The 16,527-nt window shown below is 54.0% G+C and overlaps 6 protein-coding genes across 6 annotated transcripts; 4 read left to right on the forward strand and 2 right to left on the reverse strand.

Annotated features, from left to right (window-relative positions):
* The first annotated feature begins 41 nt into the window (after window positions 1-41).
* On the forward strand, window positions 42-1,416 carry C7974DRAFT_211187 (chaperonin 10-like protein). Its single transcript, XM_046136970.1, has one exon. The coding sequence runs from the start codon at window positions 224-226 to the stop codon at window positions 1,217-1,219; it is 996 nt and encodes a 331-aa protein (XP_045995177.1). The 5' UTR covers window positions 42-223; the 3' UTR covers window positions 1,220-1,416.
* A 784-nt stretch (window positions 1,417-2,200) lies between these two features.
* Window positions 2,201-4,793, forward strand: C7974DRAFT_211226 (uracil phosphoribosyltransferase-domain-containing protein). The gene is made up of 2 exons (XM_046136972.1): window positions 2,201-2,243; window positions 2,325-4,793. The coding sequence occupies exon 2, from the start codon at window positions 2,454-2,456 to the stop codon at window positions 4,482-4,484; it is 2,031 nt and encodes a 676-aa protein (XP_045995178.1). The 5' UTR covers window positions 2,201-2,243; window positions 2,325-2,453; the 3' UTR covers window positions 4,485-4,793.
* Window positions 4,794-6,663: 1,870 nt separating this feature from the next.
* Window positions 6,664-9,412, forward strand: C7974DRAFT_211202 (uncharacterized protein). Its single transcript, XM_046136971.1, has one exon. It carries the CDS (start codon window positions 6,962-6,964, stop codon window positions 9,164-9,166), a length of 2,205 nt encoding a protein of 734 aa, XP_045995179.1. The 5' UTR covers window positions 6,664-6,961; the 3' UTR covers window positions 9,167-9,412.
* A 2,048-nt stretch (window positions 9,413-11,460) lies between these two features.
* C7974DRAFT_434957 (kinase-like domain-containing protein) lies at window positions 11,461-12,717 on the forward strand (the record flags this gene model as incomplete). The annotated part of the gene is made up of 1 exon (XM_046145026.1): window positions 11,461-12,717. The coding sequence occupies one exon, from the start codon at window positions 11,461-11,463 to the stop codon at window positions 12,715-12,717; it is 1,257 nt and encodes a 418-aa protein (XP_045995180.1).
* A 320-nt stretch (window positions 12,718-13,037) lies between these two features.
* Window positions 13,038-14,195, reverse strand: C7974DRAFT_315408 (uncharacterized protein; the record flags this gene model as incomplete). Its single annotated transcript, XM_046138509.1, has 2 exons — window positions 13,038-13,499; window positions 13,548-14,195. The coding sequence occupies 2 exons, from the start codon at window positions 14,193-14,195 to the stop codon at window positions 13,038-13,040; spliced, it is 1,110 nt and encodes a 369-aa protein (XP_045995181.1).
* Window positions 14,196-14,474: 279 nt separating this feature from the next.
* On the reverse strand, window positions 14,475-16,104 carry C7974DRAFT_211399 (uncharacterized protein). The gene is made up of 4 exons (XM_046136973.1): window positions 15,913-16,104; window positions 15,766-15,813; window positions 14,747-15,660; window positions 14,475-14,692 (listed from the first exon to the last, which is right to left on the reverse strand). The coding sequence occupies exons 1-4, from the start codon at window positions 15,982-15,984 to the stop codon at window positions 14,518-14,520; spliced, it is 1,209 nt and encodes a 402-aa protein (XP_045995182.1). The 5' UTR covers window positions 15,985-16,104; the 3' UTR covers window positions 14,475-14,517.
* Window positions 16,105-16,527: the final 423 nt, after the last annotated feature.

Below are 16,527 nucleotides of genomic sequence, written 5' to 3' on the forward strand. Positions count from 1 at the left end.
GCGGCCGACGCGGTGGGTCCCTACAGATCTGGACATCCCTGCGACGTCATGCATCATTGCATGTGGTGGAGCATCGAAGTGGAACTTTCACAACCACCAGAACCTCATATATAGCAGCCCTCCGCTCGTTCTGTCTACCTCCCATATTCAATTGCAACCACACACACAACTACCACCACAAAAGCACTTTTTTAATACCCAAACCACCTTACATCGCATCAAAATGCCTTCATTCACAGTCTTCAAGGGCTCCAAGGAGGGAAAGATTGTCAAGGGCGAGACAACAAGGCCCGACCTCCAGAAGGACCAGGTCCTCGTCAAGATCACTGCTTCCGGTCTTTGCGGCACAGATGAGCACTACGCCAAGGCAGACATGGCCCTCGGCCACGAGGGTGCTGGTGTTGTCGAGGAGACAGGGCCTGGCGTCAAGAACCTGAAGAAGGGTGACCGCGTTGGGTGGGGATACCAGCACGACTCTTGCGGCGACTGCGAGTACTGCCTTACTGGCCGCGAGACCTACTGCGAAAGCCGTCAGATGTACGGTGGTGCCGACCTCGACCAGGGTTCTTTCGGCTCCCACGCTGTCTGGAGGGAGGCTTTCCTTTTCAGGATTCCCGAGGGCATTAGCGACAGCGACGCTGCCCCTCTGATGTGCGGCGGTGCCACCGTTTTCAACGCCCTCTACACATACGGCATCAAGTCCACCGACCGCGTTGGTGTCATCGGTGTTGGCGGTCTCGGCCATCTCGCGATCCAGTTCGCTGCCCGCATGGGCTGCGACGTCGTCGTCTTCTCCGGAACCGAGAGCAAGAAGGAGGAGGCCACCAAGCTCGGCGCCAACGAGTTCATCGCCATGAAGGGCAAGGACAAGATCGACATCAGCCGCAAGGTCGATGCCCTCCTCGTCACCACCTCCGTTCTCCCTGACTGGAAGCTTATGCTCCCTGTCATGGCCCCCACCGGCAAGATCTTCCCTCTCACCGTCGATGACGGCGACTTCAAGATCCCCCACATGGGCCTCGTCGCCGGCGGTCTTACCATCCAGGGTTCCGTTGTCGCTGCGCGATCAGTCCACCGTCACATGCTCGAGTTCGCTGCTCTCAACAACATCAAGCCCATTACCATGGAGTTCCCTATGACTGAGGACGGTATCACCGAGGCTATGGCCACATTGAGGGATGGCAAGATGAGGTACCGTGGTGTCCTCAAGCCCCAGTAGATTACTGGCGGGCAAACATCTTCAATTAATGAGTATGGTTTAGCGAAGCATAGAGGGCATGGAGTTGGAAGCACCTAATGTAAATAGAATAATAGACATGATCATGATTCACATTGATAGCCTCTATCCCGTGACATGCGTGATGCAAGCACATGTCTCTAAGGTTTATGTTGTGTTATCACACATGATAAAGAATGAGTTTGGCACCTTTACAGGCGAGGACCATGGAGCTTCTGCCACAAGACTGCTGTATACTCTCGGTGACTACTCATCATGTGGTGAACAGCTGGCCGTACGTGTTGCTTGTCGTCAACATTCTCGCAGCATCGACATGACTTAGTACTAGCTCGAGCTAGGATTCCTGCGAAGAAGCCTTGGGATAGACAGATGAAATCGTCCAGTTGATCCGGTGCTTTGGCTCTGCAGTTCAGTTCCCTCATACCACCACCTGATTATATCCCGAATATCGTTCTCCATATCTTACCTGATCCTATAGATTTCTGTAGGCACCTGTATCGAGTCCGTATGGTGCTCAATGACAATACGAAGGGCATTCTCATCACCTCGCAATCGGCGCTCGCATGCTACGGAGAGTGGCGTTTGACCTCCTCGACCTATCGCGTCGACATCTGCAGGAGAGAGATCTCGGACGTGGATCTTCAGTGATCTATAAACCCGATTTCGCACAAGATAGTGCTTCGAGATGTATTTCCAATGATCAAACTCTTGTAAGAGAATGCGAGAACCCGTGTACACAGAGCACCTGTGGACTATGGCGGTCACTGTTACCACGACGAGCCCAAGCCTAGTAGAACTAATACTCAGTTTAAGTACCCATCGCGTAGCTCCAATTCCTGGGCTGAGTTACGTTTTGCGTGTATGGAGGTTGGCTTTCCGGGTCTGCCCAGAAATGAAGCACCGCGAAATGGGGTGAAGGCAAAGTCACGTGTGGCGGAGCCGCGTGATTACAACAAGAAAAGTTTGCTTGTACCTCTCGCCAAACAACAAACAACAATTCGGCAAGGTCAGTACCGCAGAAAAGTGGCCGCGTTTTGAGCGCAAGCAGCTTACTTGTGAGATACAAGCGCAACTAACAACCTAGCAGCAAATCTGAGGCGGTAAACAACTGTCTCCAGTATATTTGAGCGCGCTTTTGGACGTGTTCTTGTTTACCGGGCTTCACCACCGGTACTTGGGAAGATTTTCTGCCACACAACCTGCAACTGACACAGCCATGGCCTCTACCGGTTCGAGCAACGCTGGTGCTTCACCACAGAACGCGTCAAGCAACCGCGATCCTCTCATCGTCGGCCTGTATGGTGTTTCCGGCGCCGGAAAGAGCCATCTCCTCGAGATACTATCGAACTCACGTCTCGCCCAGCGTCTGGACTTCGTCGACGGATCGTCGCTGATCTACCATCGGTATGGCCTAACCGGGTTCAAAGAGTTGACACCTGCTGAACAATACACTCAACGCGTCGAATTGATGACTGACCTTGTCAAAGAGCGCCGCAGTAAGGAAAAAGGCATTGTCGTCGGTGGACACCTGTTGTTGTGGGAAAGCGAGGCCGAAGAGCCGCGCAACATTGGCACTGACGCAGACTGGAAGGCGTACACTCACATCGTCTACTTCCAGGTCGATCCACAGGTTTTGCAGTTCAGGCGAAACAACGACAACAGCCGAGAACGCAACCCTGTGTCGGTCAAACACTTGACTGAGTGGCAAGCCCGAGAGCGCGCAGCGTTGCGCAAGGTTTGCTACGAGAAACGCATTTCCTTCACCACCATCACGGAGCACGCCGGGATGTCCAAGAAGAAGATACCCGGCCGAGTCCATGCGCTGCTGACGAACATCCTGAACAGTAGTGAGGAGGGCAATCTTGCGGCTGTTGATGCTGAACTGGAGTCCGATATATCCCTGCACGGCCATGACCTGGAGACGATGCTGGTTCTCGACGCCGACAAGACACTTGCTGCACAAGACGCCGGTGCGCTGTTCTGGAAGTTCATGAAAGGACGTAAGGGTATGTCTGAAGACGCCGTGGAACGCATCTTGAAACAGCAGGGCTACTCCTACGAGTCGTTTCGCCAAGTTGCGCTGCTCTACGAAGAAGTGTCCGATGACTTCGGGTATATGTGTAACCAAGTCGCCACGAGCATCGCACTGCATCCCGAAATGGCTGCCCTACTGGCTCGAGTTGCTTTAGAGCCGCACACCGGCGCTGTCATTGTGACGTGTGGCCTGCGTCAAGTGTGGGAGACGGTGTTCCGGATTAGCGGCCTGACTCACGTCAAAGTCATTGGTGGGGGACCACTTGCGAACGGATACGTCGTCACGGACACTATCAAGGGACACATCGTTGATACACTGAAAGCTAAGAACTTGCGGGTTGTTGCGTTTGGTGATGGCGTTGTGGATGTGGAGATGTTGAAGAAAGCGGATGAGTCGTACGTGGTCGTGGGCGAGATGGAAGCCAGGAGTGCGTCGATGGACCGCGAGTTGACCAAGCTTCTCGACGCTGGTCACTCATTGCAGCAGATCTTGCTGCCAGCAACCGTTGCGCCACGCCTCACGGAGACCCAACTACCGACAGCAAAGCTGGACGAGGCCACTTTGAACAACATCTTCAAGCGCCGTTTTGTCCACGCAACCAACAAGACTTCGGCCAAGATACTCATGACTGCCATGCGAGACACAGATGTCAGCGGCCACGACCTTCGTCGGGCGTACCAGGAGGTTGGTTATTACCTCGCCAACGAGTACCTCGGCGACATCTTGGGCATCGAGTCCTACACGATGAAGCATGTGACGGGCACATCAACTGACGGCTATCGCTTTCAGAACGAGGACAAGACACTCATCGTCTGTCTCATGCGTGGCGGCGAGCCAATGGCGCTTGGCGTCAGCAAGGCTCTGAGGTCAGCAAGCTTCGTGCACTCGAAGAAGTTCACGGACATCGATGAGCACCACTTCAAGCTCAACGAGACGATCATACTTGTGGACTCGGTGGTGAACAGCGGCAAGTCGATCATGGAGTTCCTGACCCCGCTCAGGAAGCTGTGCCCAAAGGTCAAGGTAGTTGTCGTCGCCGGTGTGGTGCAGGCAAAGGTCGTCGAAGACATGGAGGATGGCAAGTTCGGGCAGGCAATGCGCAAAGATCCTGACATCGCCCTCGTTGCTTTGCGTAAGTCAGACAACGAATACAAGGGCACTGGCACGACCGATACTGGACATAGGCTGTTCAATACCACGTACCTGCCATAAGTACAGGCAAAAGCCGTTGAAGATATGGGGATAGCACGTTCGGGCAGGTACTGCGCGAAGACTCTGGAACCTGATGTTGCCTTCGTCGCCTTACGCAAGCTAGAACGAACACACGGGCAATGGCACGACCGATACTGGAAATCTCCTGTTCAATACTATGCACCTGTCATAGGTTAGTGAAACTGGAGACTGGCGTTAAGTTCAAAGCGTATGTCGAGGTGAAGGGCATAGATAGTGAATTAGGTTTGCGGATTTGATACTTGCTCCATTCAATTGCCAGGTAGTGACACAGGATCTCCGATCTCGATGAAGTGCTAGCAACTTCGCGAAGTGCTAGGATCTTAACGCGGTGTTCAGCTTCCCCTTCCCATCTCCAATACTTTGAGTTGTAGCATGATCAGAGCGTCCGATTGTCGCATGTTTCCGATAGTGCTGGTCTGCCTTGTACATGTGGCTGGCATCGTGCACGAAAAGCCTTGATCAATGACTGAGCATTCGGCGGCAATCAATCCGAGATGCACGCTCAGACGAAGAGGTCGTATTCTTCGCCGTCCGTTCATCTGTTCCAGGCATCTTTTGAAACGCCGGCCAGCGCTGTCATGAATATCAACCGCGAGTCAGAACAAAAACACCTCACCGCTCAAGAACGACGGATCTACGCAATGACGCCAGCATGTGAGCTCAGACCACTGTAAGTATCTGGAATTGCGCTGTTCACGATGTGCTCGATCGAGGGGATTGGCGCGGCAACACTGGTGATAATGATCGTCAGGGACAATCTCGTGGGTGTCGAGGTTTGCTGATGTGGAGATCGGGCTGTGCAAAGTGGATCTGAGGATTGCGGGATGGCGGCTGTCTAGCGCTGGTTTGTGTCTCAGGTTGCTCCGTCGGCCGTCTTGGATTCGCCAAAAGAGATGAGTTCGTCGAGCAGTTCTGCGTGTTTGATGTGCTTGTGTACGCGTCACGTGACCAATGGCCCAGATGCAAAGATGTAAAACGTGCCCGTGTCTGGCCTTGCTTTCCTGTATCACAATAGCCTTGCAGGGCATCGCTGTGGCGGCCTCAGGCATGTACAGCTGCGACAGCGACATGTTCGCGAGGCTGGAGTCGTCTCATCTGTCTTGCATGTACGCCATGGATGACGACGCACGCTGACGCTGTTCGCAGGCTTGGGACCTAGAAGACGCTAAAGAAGATCTCAATATCAATGAGGCGTCGATTTTGATGGCCAAGCTGACGCGCTTCCTTCTCGGGTGCTATACGATCAAATACGTCTTGGTACGAGGCTGACTGTGGGATGCACCGTTTGCGTCGCAGATGAGGCCTGAGGCCGCACGGATGGGGTACAAGGGAATTCTCAGACTCAAAACGCTTCAGCATGGGCGGCAGGACCATCAAGCATTCGCAAGATATGATGACAGTTAACGACATGACTACCTGACTCCGTGGCTGCACAGTGATGGTGATATTGTTTGGGTATGATGGTGTGGTCATGCGCGCCGAGGTGAGATTTGATGTGCCCAGTGCAGAGCGTACTCGCAGCGAAAGCCCGGAGTCCGTGAAATTGAGGCAAGATGCACGCGCTGGGCGAATGGGCGCCATCAGTCAGCGCAAAACGGTCGCTAAAGGCACCGTAATTGGTCCATTCCCGGGCTTGAAATTATTGAAGAGCCCTGGAGGGACTGGCAGCGCTGGGTTGCTTCGTGTTGAGTGTGGCGGAGCATCGTGTCGCGGGTTGGTCCCCTGCTCCTGCCGTTTTCGGCAATTTGTGGATGCCAGAGGGGAGCCTGAATTAGCAGCATTCGGCACTCCAGCTCGCGTTTGCGCTCAAAGAACCCAACAAGGTCTTGCGCAAGCAGCAGCAATCCGCTGTTCGCAGTGAAAGCAGAAGCGCCGGTTTAGCGGCCCTCGAGGATCCCCTCTTAAGCAGGCTCTGGGCACTGGGCCGAAGCAGCCGCGCAATCCTGGTGGGCCAATCATCACACTTGACCTGTCTCGAACGACCCCTATCCACCGCCGTGCATAGACACTGCTGAGGCCCGCTGGGATCTGACTGCTGTTGCCGTCTCGACTCTCTTCTCCCTCAGGCCTTCAAAACAGCAAAGGGGACCCGTGACGACAGCTTTTATTTCAACTTCTCTGGGTGCATCGCGGATCTGTCAAAGGGCCCGCCGATCGCTCATCCGTTCGTTACCCATTCAACCCGTTCTTGGCCCCGCCCCTGCCAGCCACGCCAGCCAGCTGCCCGGTTTCCCAGTCGCGCCTGCCACCTCGACATCACCACCACATTCGGCCCACACCGCAAACGCTCGTTCACCCACCGCCTTCACATTTACCTCGCTATACCTACTCGCATCCCAGCCACGTCATCCCGACACTCGCTCTCGGACTCCGCCGCCGCTGGTTTGGCCGACGCTCCCACGCCGCTCTCGTAGAGAGTCGCCTGCTCCCTCGACTTAATACACCACTCTGCCACCATGCATCTGTCGCTTTCGAAAGCGCTGCTAGCGCTGGCGGCGACTGCGCTTCCCTTGGTTGCTGGCGCAGACAACCGCCTCATTGAATCCAAGTCGCTCAATCCGTGCATGAGCAACTCCAGTTTCTCCGCTACGCTCTTCAATGTCGTGTTTACGCCCGGCAACCGCAGTTTGGCCTTCCACGTCGACGGTATTTCCAACATTGCAGGCAAGGTCGAGGCCGACCTCGAGCTGCTTGTCTATGGCTTCAGCGCCATGAACCAGGTGCTTGATCCCTGCGGCAACGAGGACCTCTCTGGCATGTGCCCGATGAACTCTGGACCTCTCACCATCAAATCGAACTTGGACATCAGCCAGGAGATCATGGGCGTTATCCCCGGAATTGCCTACACCGTTCCCGATCTGGATGCCGTCGTCCGCATCAAGATCAAGGACCAGGACACTAAACAGCTGCTTGCCTGCGTCGAAGCCGAGCTCTCCAACGGACACTCGGTCGAGCAGAAGGCCGTCGCATGGGTGACCGCTGTGATTGCTGGCCTTGGTCTCGTGGCCTCGGCCGTTACCTCTGGACTCGGTCACTCGAACACCGCTGCGCACGTTGCTGCCAATGCCATGTCGCTGTTTGGTTACATGCAGGCCCAGGCATTCATCGGCATGACTGCTGTGCCTCTGCCTCCTATTGTTGCCGCCTGGACCCAGAACTTCCAATGGTCGATGGGACTCATTCGCGTCACCTTCCTGCAGAAAATGGCTACCTGGTACCAACGCGCGACAGGTGGCACTCCAACTACCTATCTGTCCCAGCTGGCATACATCAGTGTCGAAGTTCAGAAGAAGAGGAAGATCAAGCGTGCGATCGACAGCGTCAAATTCGTTACCCGCGCTGTCGTCCGTCTTGTGAACCGCAGTAACGCTGCTGCTACCGAAGCGCAGGCTGGTGGCGAGCGCCTTGTCTTGCACGGTATCAAGCGTGTCGGCTTCAAGGCCCGCATTGAAACGACAAACATCTTCTTCACCGGATACACCTTTTTCATGATCTTCGTCCTCTTCACCGTTATTGGGGTGGTTCTCTTCAAATTTGCCTGCGAGGGTCTCACCAGGGCCGGTAGAATGAAGGGCGACAAGTTCATTGACTTCCGCAACGGCTGGCGCACTGTCCTCAAGGGCATCTTGTTCCGTGTCGTTCTGATCGGTTTCCCTCAGATGATGATGCTCGGACTCTGGGAGCTCACTCAGCGCGACTCTTCTGGGGAGGTCGTTTTGGCTATTCTCTCTATGATCACCATGATTGCTGTTCTCGGCTGGGCCTCGTCCAAGGTCGTCCGCATTGCACAGCGCTCGATCGCTATGCACAAGAACCCAGCGTACATCCTCTACTCCGACCCTGTCGCTCTCAACAAGTGGGGTTTCCTGTACGTTCAGTTCAAGGCTGCTGCTTACTGGTTCATCATTCCGTGGCTCGTCTATCTTTTCATCAAGGCTATGTTCGTTGGTCTGTCCCAGTCCAACGGTACTGTCCAGGCTGTTGCTCTCGTCATCCTCGAGGCCGCTTTACTCATTGGCGTTGCCGTCCTTCGCCCCTGGATGGACAAGAAGACCAACGGTTTCAATATTGCCATCGCCGCAGTGAACTTCCTCAGCGCCGTCTTCCTACTGATGTTCACTGAGGTCTTCAAACAACCTGGCATCGTCACAGGAGTCATGGGCGTCATCTTCTTCGTCTTCAACGCCGCTTTCTCCCTGATCTTGCTTCTCATGCTCCTCGTTTCTTCTGGATTCGCCGTCTTCTCAAAGAACCCCGACACACGCTACCAGCCTATGCGCGATGACCGCGGTTCTTTCATCAAGTCGCAAACTCAGTTGACCACTGAGCTCGATGCTTTGGGCGCAACTGCGCGCGGAGAAGGCAAGGGCTCTCACGGATCGCGTAGCCGTATCGACGATGACGACGACTACTCATCAGAGGAGCAACGCCAGCTCGCTTCCAAGGAAGGTGGCTTCAACGAGCACTACGCTGCCGCACCTCCTCGTAGCCCAGCCAGCACCACACATACTCAACATGCACCACCCTCGTTCTACGATCGCAGCAACGCTAGCCCGGCACCCTCATACGGGCGGGAAGGCAGTATGCGCAACGACGCACAACAACGTGCGCAAAATAACACAAGCCCATGGCAGCGAGGGGCTGGCTACGACCAACACTGACGCCAGGAGCACGAGGAGCAAGTGGGTAAGATCATTGACATGTATGGTCATGGTCGCTCCTCTGTGCAAAACAAGATCTGAAATATTAATGGGAAACATTGCGTGTGCATATATCCTGTATCGATATACATAATTCCACGATATGTCTTTGAGCATTGGAATGTGGTCACGAACGGCGGCGTTATCTTGCCAGCCCTTTCTTACCGTTTGGAAGAAAGCGCATCGATCTTCGTTTCATAGAGGGCGATAAACCTCAATTTCCTTGTCATTGTCTTTCCTTTTTTTCCTAGTGTTCCGGTGCTACGCGCCCATCCTTCCTTTGTCAACGGCGCGTAAGGGACGGTCAGTCTTTAGTTCTATATCAGGCGTGCACAGCACAGCCAGCTCGAGGCAGCGAAGTCGAGTAGTGAGGCTTGCAGACCTCAGGGTCTGGCTTCGGCAGTGTATAGAAATTACAGTCAAGTCCTCAGCTCGCAATTCAGATAAACATCCATGAACACTTCACAGCACGCTTCACTAATTGCACTGGAGAGCATCCGTGAATGTAGTGCACGCCAAGTGACAGTCAGACGTTCTCACTTATCGGTCATCAGCACCTGCCGTAGCAAGCATCTTTCCAAACTCGACCCCACCTGTAGCCCACTACCACCTTACGATGCCCACGTCCACTTGTGTGTCTCATCATGCTCCTGCATCCTAATGTACCTCCCGACTGTATCAAGCTCCGCGGAAGGTAAATGACGTTGCGAAGCACGAACTTCCCCGGATCTGGCCACGATGTTAGGCGTTTGCGACTATGCTGCAAGCCATCAAGCTCCCGGTGGCGCGTCGAATGGCCGATCGGAAATACGTCAAGATGCAGCCATTGCGGAGTAGACCAGCGAGACAGGCCAGTCGGAGCTACCGGCTAACTTGCTTGACAAGGAGGGGAAAGGCACTCGACCGGATTGCTGGAGACGAACGCATGACAGACTGCGTGCAGGTGCTGTCGAAAAGCTCCTACCTTATCTTCAGTGGGACTGGAAATTGCTGATATCTTTTCGGGGTTCCAAAGTCACGATAACGCCAGCCACGGGGACTAAACACGAGGATCAAGGCTCCGGTTCGATGAGGAGCGGCAGACGGCTCTATCGATTTCGATAGCTCCACTCGAAAATCAGCTGCACAAAGATCTTGCGACAGCTTACTAACGACGTCAGAGCACCGAGCGCACGACTCACAGTTGAGTTACGCCGAAGCGTCGTCACAGGTTGTCATCTCCATCCAGACAGATTTCGATCCGTGGCGCGCGTAACAGCGTCTTGCACACGTCGAACCAGATACAGAGTTCAGGGTACTTTCAGACACGGTAGAGGCCAATCAAGTCCCGCACGTTGATACGTTCATGGGCGTTGATTGGGGACCCGAGGAACAGGATCCGCTTTTTTGCGCCCCGGCACCAACGCGACAGCCCGACCAGGAAACTCGAGTGAAAGGGTTCTGGAATCAAGCACGCTTCCATTTTCATCCAAAGTTGCAGATACCAACCGCGGGCCTAATTTCAAGCGCGCAGCCCTGTACCTGTGTGTCACACGCACGAGATTGGCGGGTCCTGGCGGGACACACCCGTCCACGCCTTAACAACCGATGGCCGTCCGGATCTGTCAAGGCTGGACGCAATTCTTTTCCCTCGCGGGCACTCTGCGCGCGCCGCTCCTACGAACCGAAGAATGTGTCTTCTGGATTGAGTCGCATATGCGAACCTTCAACTGAAACCCCTTGTACCAATATTTGTAGCTTTATTCCCTTTTCTTATTCGGTTCCATCGCCACAGCCTCATTACCCATCCCTTGGTCGAGGCCAGACCAAATAACATCCAGACCTCTCTTTGCTATTGCCTAGTTGGACATTACTTCCAGAGCTTCCAGAGGATCATACCGTTTCGCCCTTTTCCACACAGCTTTCAAACCGTTTGGCATTGTGCATCACGTTTCACAAGTCAAGGTCACCCTTTCAAACGCCTGTAGCCGTGACTGCAGTCTGCTCCTCAAACCAGACCTTCGTCACGAGGCCACATCTACAGCATGCCCTTTCATCATAACCTTGCTTCCCCTTCTGAAGGGCATTTGCTCGAATCTGGCTCTACCAATAACACCCTGTCATCTAAAGAGGATACACTGCACAACCAGCTGGATTTAGGCCGCTGCACGCTGGAGGACTTTACAGTAGCGTCAAAAAGGGAGCAACGTCCAAATACACAGCCAAATCTAACGCCACCGGACTCGCCTGCTCGTCTGCGTCCTACCAGAATAACAATGCAAGACGGGAAGACACAGAACAATGGTGCAATGACGCCTCCAGCAACACCAACATCATCCTCTCACTTCAGGTCTGGCTTCAAGTCAGATGACTATAGCATACAGACTGGGCTGGCGCGCCATGCATCTACAGCATCGACTGCTTCTGTCCCTCGCTCACCCTCCATACGTTCCCACCCCGTAGCACTACAGATCTTTGACTACGACATACTCGAGTATGTGATACTAGTCGATGATAACAACAAGAAGCGTCCTATCGGTACCGGTATATGGAGCGACGTGTACCTAGCGGCCCCAAGTTTACCAAAGCCGAGTGATGAGTCATTTCTACTACCACCTTCGGCCACAAAATCGCCCCCTGTCACCCCAATAAAGTCGAACGACTCAGCTGTTGGACTGAATTCATTTCCTGCTGTACCGCCTCTGTATGCGATCAAAGCTCCTGCATCTATGAGCTCACGCAAGGTTCTGAGAGAAGAAGCGAAGGTTCTGTCTTACCTGTCCCAGTTCCCGGAATCGGATAAACACATCGTACAATTCTTCGGTCAGGATACCCGCAACGATGCGCTGGTACTAAAAGCCATGGACGGTACTTTGGAAGATTGGATCAAGAAGGACTTAAATAGCCTTCCTGAAGAGCTCCGCTCAACCAAGCTTGGGACCGTATTTCCCTGCATCGCACTAGCCCTGATTGACAGTCTGATGTGGATGCAAGACAAGAACTGTATCCATGCAGATATCAAGCCTGCGAACGTTCTGATCTCCAGCACCCCTGCGGATCTCACGTCTGCACCAGCAACAGTATACTCTGACTTCTCATCGACCATTCTGATTGCACCGGAAATTGAGGTTCACAACGCCTCGCCTCTCGGCGCCGGGACCTGGGATTACCTCGATCCGTCTCTGCTAAGCAGCTTCGCACCTGCAGAGCCGTCTGCCGCTACCGATCTGTGGTCTCTCGCCATCACCCTCTTATTTCTCATCAGTGGCGCGTCACCCTTTGATGCCTTCAGGCATAACAAATATCAACAACGTGAGATGATCAAATCCGGCAGCCCGCTCCAATGTCTGGCCTACGATGACGTAGGCATCAGAAACATGCGTAGAATGAAGGACCTGTCGAAAGCCCTTGGACTCGACCTGCACAAATGGTTCGCTAAGGTACTAGTCAAAGATGTCAGTAAGCGCATTGATGTGGCTGCGTGGAAGGACGAGCTGGTATGCGCTACGACCAAGGTCGGATCGATGATCTAGCGTGGCTATGCGTTGCAGAATGGTACGACGACGCTTCGGCGGCTGTAAATGCCACCATGTACAAATGTTTTTATGACTTTTTCTGTCTATATGGGCGTACCGGGGTCCTCAAGAGGTATTGGACATTCGCTAGATACCCATTGGCATTGCATTGGACACAGGTTTAGTGTCACCAGAATGACGTCTCGACAAACGCACAGATTTGCTACTTCATCACACGTGATTCAAGTCAACCCATTTCAAATATCATTTTACTCTCATCTCATTTTTGAAACCTGATCAAGACAGTTACCCAACCGTGATGGTAGCCCTCAAAACCATCACCTCTCACCGTCCTTAGGCAGAAATGTCCGCACCAACACTGGCAACATGTCCCTCGGCCTCACACTTTGAACACAAGCAACCGCCATGCGCAGATCACAAACCATCACCCCCTCCTCTCCCCTCTTTCCCCCGCGCGACTCGCCATCATACCGCACCCTCAACGCCTCAAGCAACTCGTTCTCCCCTCCCCCGCCTACATCCACATCTGCATCCCGCCCTAACCCTCCTCCTGCCCCTGCCCCTGCCCCTCCTGGCCCTGGCACCAAACTCCCCACCAACAGCCCAATCCCGCCCTCAAACGCCGCCCGCGACAACCGTGCGCCTGCACGCGAAATCTCGTCCTCCCATGCCACCCTTAGCCACTTCATCTCGCGCTGCAGCGTCTTCTTCGCCCACGATCTGTGCGGGGTGAAGAGGTCAAGGGGCGAGGAGGCGTGGAGGCGAATGAAGGCTTCCCTCTTCTCGAAGCGAGAGTGCGATGATGCAGACGAGGCTGATGCAGAGACTGATGAAGAGGAGGAGGACTGGGAGGAGGAAGAGGAGGTGTGGTGCTCGAACACGGCAGCGAGATACGCCGTTATGAAGCGCACAGCTGCAGGCGATAGATCGACGCGCGGGGCGCCGGCTTCGACGCGTCGTCTGTGTGCCGGGGAACGCGATGTGTCGCTGTTGGTGGGAATTGAGGCGAGGGCGTGGTGCGTGAGGAGCGCGGTGTAGAGGGCGATGTTCCAGCGGGCGGTGTCGTGGTAGCGCTGAAACTGGCGCACGGGATCAAGGCGGTAGAACCAGGTTGCTCGGACAAGGTTGAGGCTCGTGGTCCCGGTTTGCTCGTTTGCATCGCCGTAGTTGCCTTCGCTGTTGTCTTCCCAGTCTTGCTTTGCTAGTACAACGCTGTCCAGTGCCTCACGGTAGCGCAGCAAGAACGCGAGACCGATGTCTTGCGGCACGTTAGCCAGGTTTATTTTCTCGGTGCGGTCTATGATATCGTCCAGCGAAAGGTTGGGGAGGTGGCCTGGTGGGATGCTGCGGATTTTGTGGGCTAGGAGGCGCTCCAGGTGCGCTCGCTCGGTCAGAGTAAGGACTGGCGATCGCCTTTTGGTGAGATCCAGGGTGGGTGGCCCATCTGGGAATTGAGGAGGGATTTCGTCTCGCATTGTGGGTGGGTGGGCGAGTTTGCGACGATTGCTGGTGTAAGGTAGAACAGTCAAGGTGTGCTAAGAGGAGTGTGAAGATGATCACGCGAACGGTCTGAGCGGGGCGCGAAGTGAAAGTAAAGGAGAGCTCGCTGGTGTCACTAGTAGATCACTGCTGTTTGTCTACTGAAGATACGTAAACAGAACCCCGAATATGTCAGTTGAAAACACGACAATATGTGCGTATCCGTTCCACGATTCCCGCTAATTAACGACTGTATCACCAGTGACGCCGGTACTGGCTTATCTAAACAGACACTGCACGTAAATATCATTTCGTTCTCTATGGCTTCTTGAAGACCTTCTTCAACCATCTAAGCAGCGCACATCGTTTCTTCGCTTGAGCCTTCGATGACTGGGCCTCTGATTCCTGCGCCATGGCCGAGTCACAGCGGAGAGGAAGGTCAGTATCCTTGACTTCCTTGATCTGTACGGATATGTCATAGGCATTATTCGTCCTGTTACAGTGCGTCAGCAGTATGCTACAGAATTACGAGCCAAGAGGTACATACACGTCTTCGTGACTTCGGGAGGAAGGAACAACTGTGGCATTGCTCGTGTGGGACACGCCATTGAAGTGAGCTTCTGTAAGGGGCACCTGCGGACTGCGTGCGTGGGTAGCAAGTGACTCTACAGGACGCGGGCTGGGGGCTGTGCGAAGTCTCGTGTTGTTGAAACTCGTCTCGTTCCCCCCAAGGTCCGGTGGCAAGGGTCTCGCTGATATATGTGAGGTATCGGAGGAATCAGCAAAAGGAGAAGCGGTAATGTCGCTGTACCGCGAGTCGGCCGTTGTGCGCGGTGTAGCGTAAGGAACATCCATTACTCTGGGGTTACGCCTTGACGCATTGCGGAAAGTCTCTTGTACAGCACGAACACGCTGAGCTGGATCGTTCGACATGTTCGTCTGGACTTGGACGGCCCGACCGGTATGGCGTTGTGCTGGATGGGAACGATTGTCGTAGTTGCTAAACGGATTAGAAGAGGCTGAATAAAGGTCAGGTATCGCGTTCGAGCTGCTAGGATCGGCGATGTGGTCAATCTGCGTGTGCGGAGCGCAGCAGACCTCTATTCGTCGCGGTGCTCGATAGCCGGGACGAACCCTTGCTATCTTGCGGTTCGTCATGAGCTGCGGTTCTGGTCGCATACTGTTTTCTGTATGAGATGATGGGCCGAACATATATGGATCGTGGGAAGGCTGTGGTTCGGGTGGTACGGGTGGTGGTATGAATGGCGGGTGAACGAGGGACGCTGGCGTAATGGGTGTAGGCGGCGTACTCCAGTATGGGGCACTGCTGGCACTTGACATAGAGCTCACCGAGGCCGCTGTACTTGGCGGCATTATCTCAGCGGCGGATAGTTGATGAATAGCGCCTTCTATCTGCTCTTTGGTGGTGAGCCGTGTGGAACGGAGCTGGTGCGTGAGATACTGCTTCGACAGTCAGCAGATGATCGAGCGCTGTGACAATATGCACGCAATAACGCATTCTGTACGCGGAATCTACGATCGCTGTAGCTGTAGATAAACACTGACCGAATTGCTGTGAACAATGTCCAGAGAATTGTGGTCGGGTTCTGTGATCTAGACATCTAATGTCAGAACTATACAGTGAATAATATATTATCAGCATCCGCAATGGCTACAAATGCCATGCCCGGGATAAATTCAGATCAGACGTACAGTTTCACCGTCTTCAGGTGGTGTCGGAAATCCGTAAACCATCTGGTCTTCGAATACGCTGATTGCTGGCATTGTAACAACACACAAAAGTGCGTGGTGCTGAAGTCTGCTCTCACCAGAACTCGCACTTCCAACAGCGAAGAATCTAAGTGCACCTTTTGTGCGCAGTCTCAAGGGTTCAAAGCTCAACAACGCGAGATGTCGCCATAGATTCAGTCGGTAGAGATAAGATGTTCTGTCCCTGAACCAGTCTCATTGAGCGCCTGTGCCCAACCATTCACTGCAGTGACCAGAATATCCAAGCTGCGTGCACTCTATTCGAGTCTATGACTGCTCTCATAGCTCAACCCATGATTTATTGGGCTTAGATATTGAATCGACTTGCAACAGGGTCGTTACCCCTCCCAACAGCATCTCTGCGCCGCCGCCTATCTCCGTATGAACTTGTGCACTGGCTGCGCGACACATAATTACCACAAATCCTCGTCTTAACATCGAGCAAGGTTCGTGCGTTTCGAGCTACAGAATCCTTTACGATCAAAGCAAGTCTTGGCCAACCCTTTGCAAGGGCTGATTCAGGTTGTCTTCTAGTTAGCCTCACGGGCCGCACCGACG

Source organism: Boeremia exigua (genome assembly GCF_020726555.1).
Source record: "Boeremia exigua strain MPI-SDFR-AT-0100 chromosome Unknown C7974scaffold_8, whole genome shotgun sequence".
NCBI lineage: Eukaryota > Fungi > Ascomycota > Dothideomycetes > Pleosporales > Didymellaceae > Boeremia > Boeremia exigua.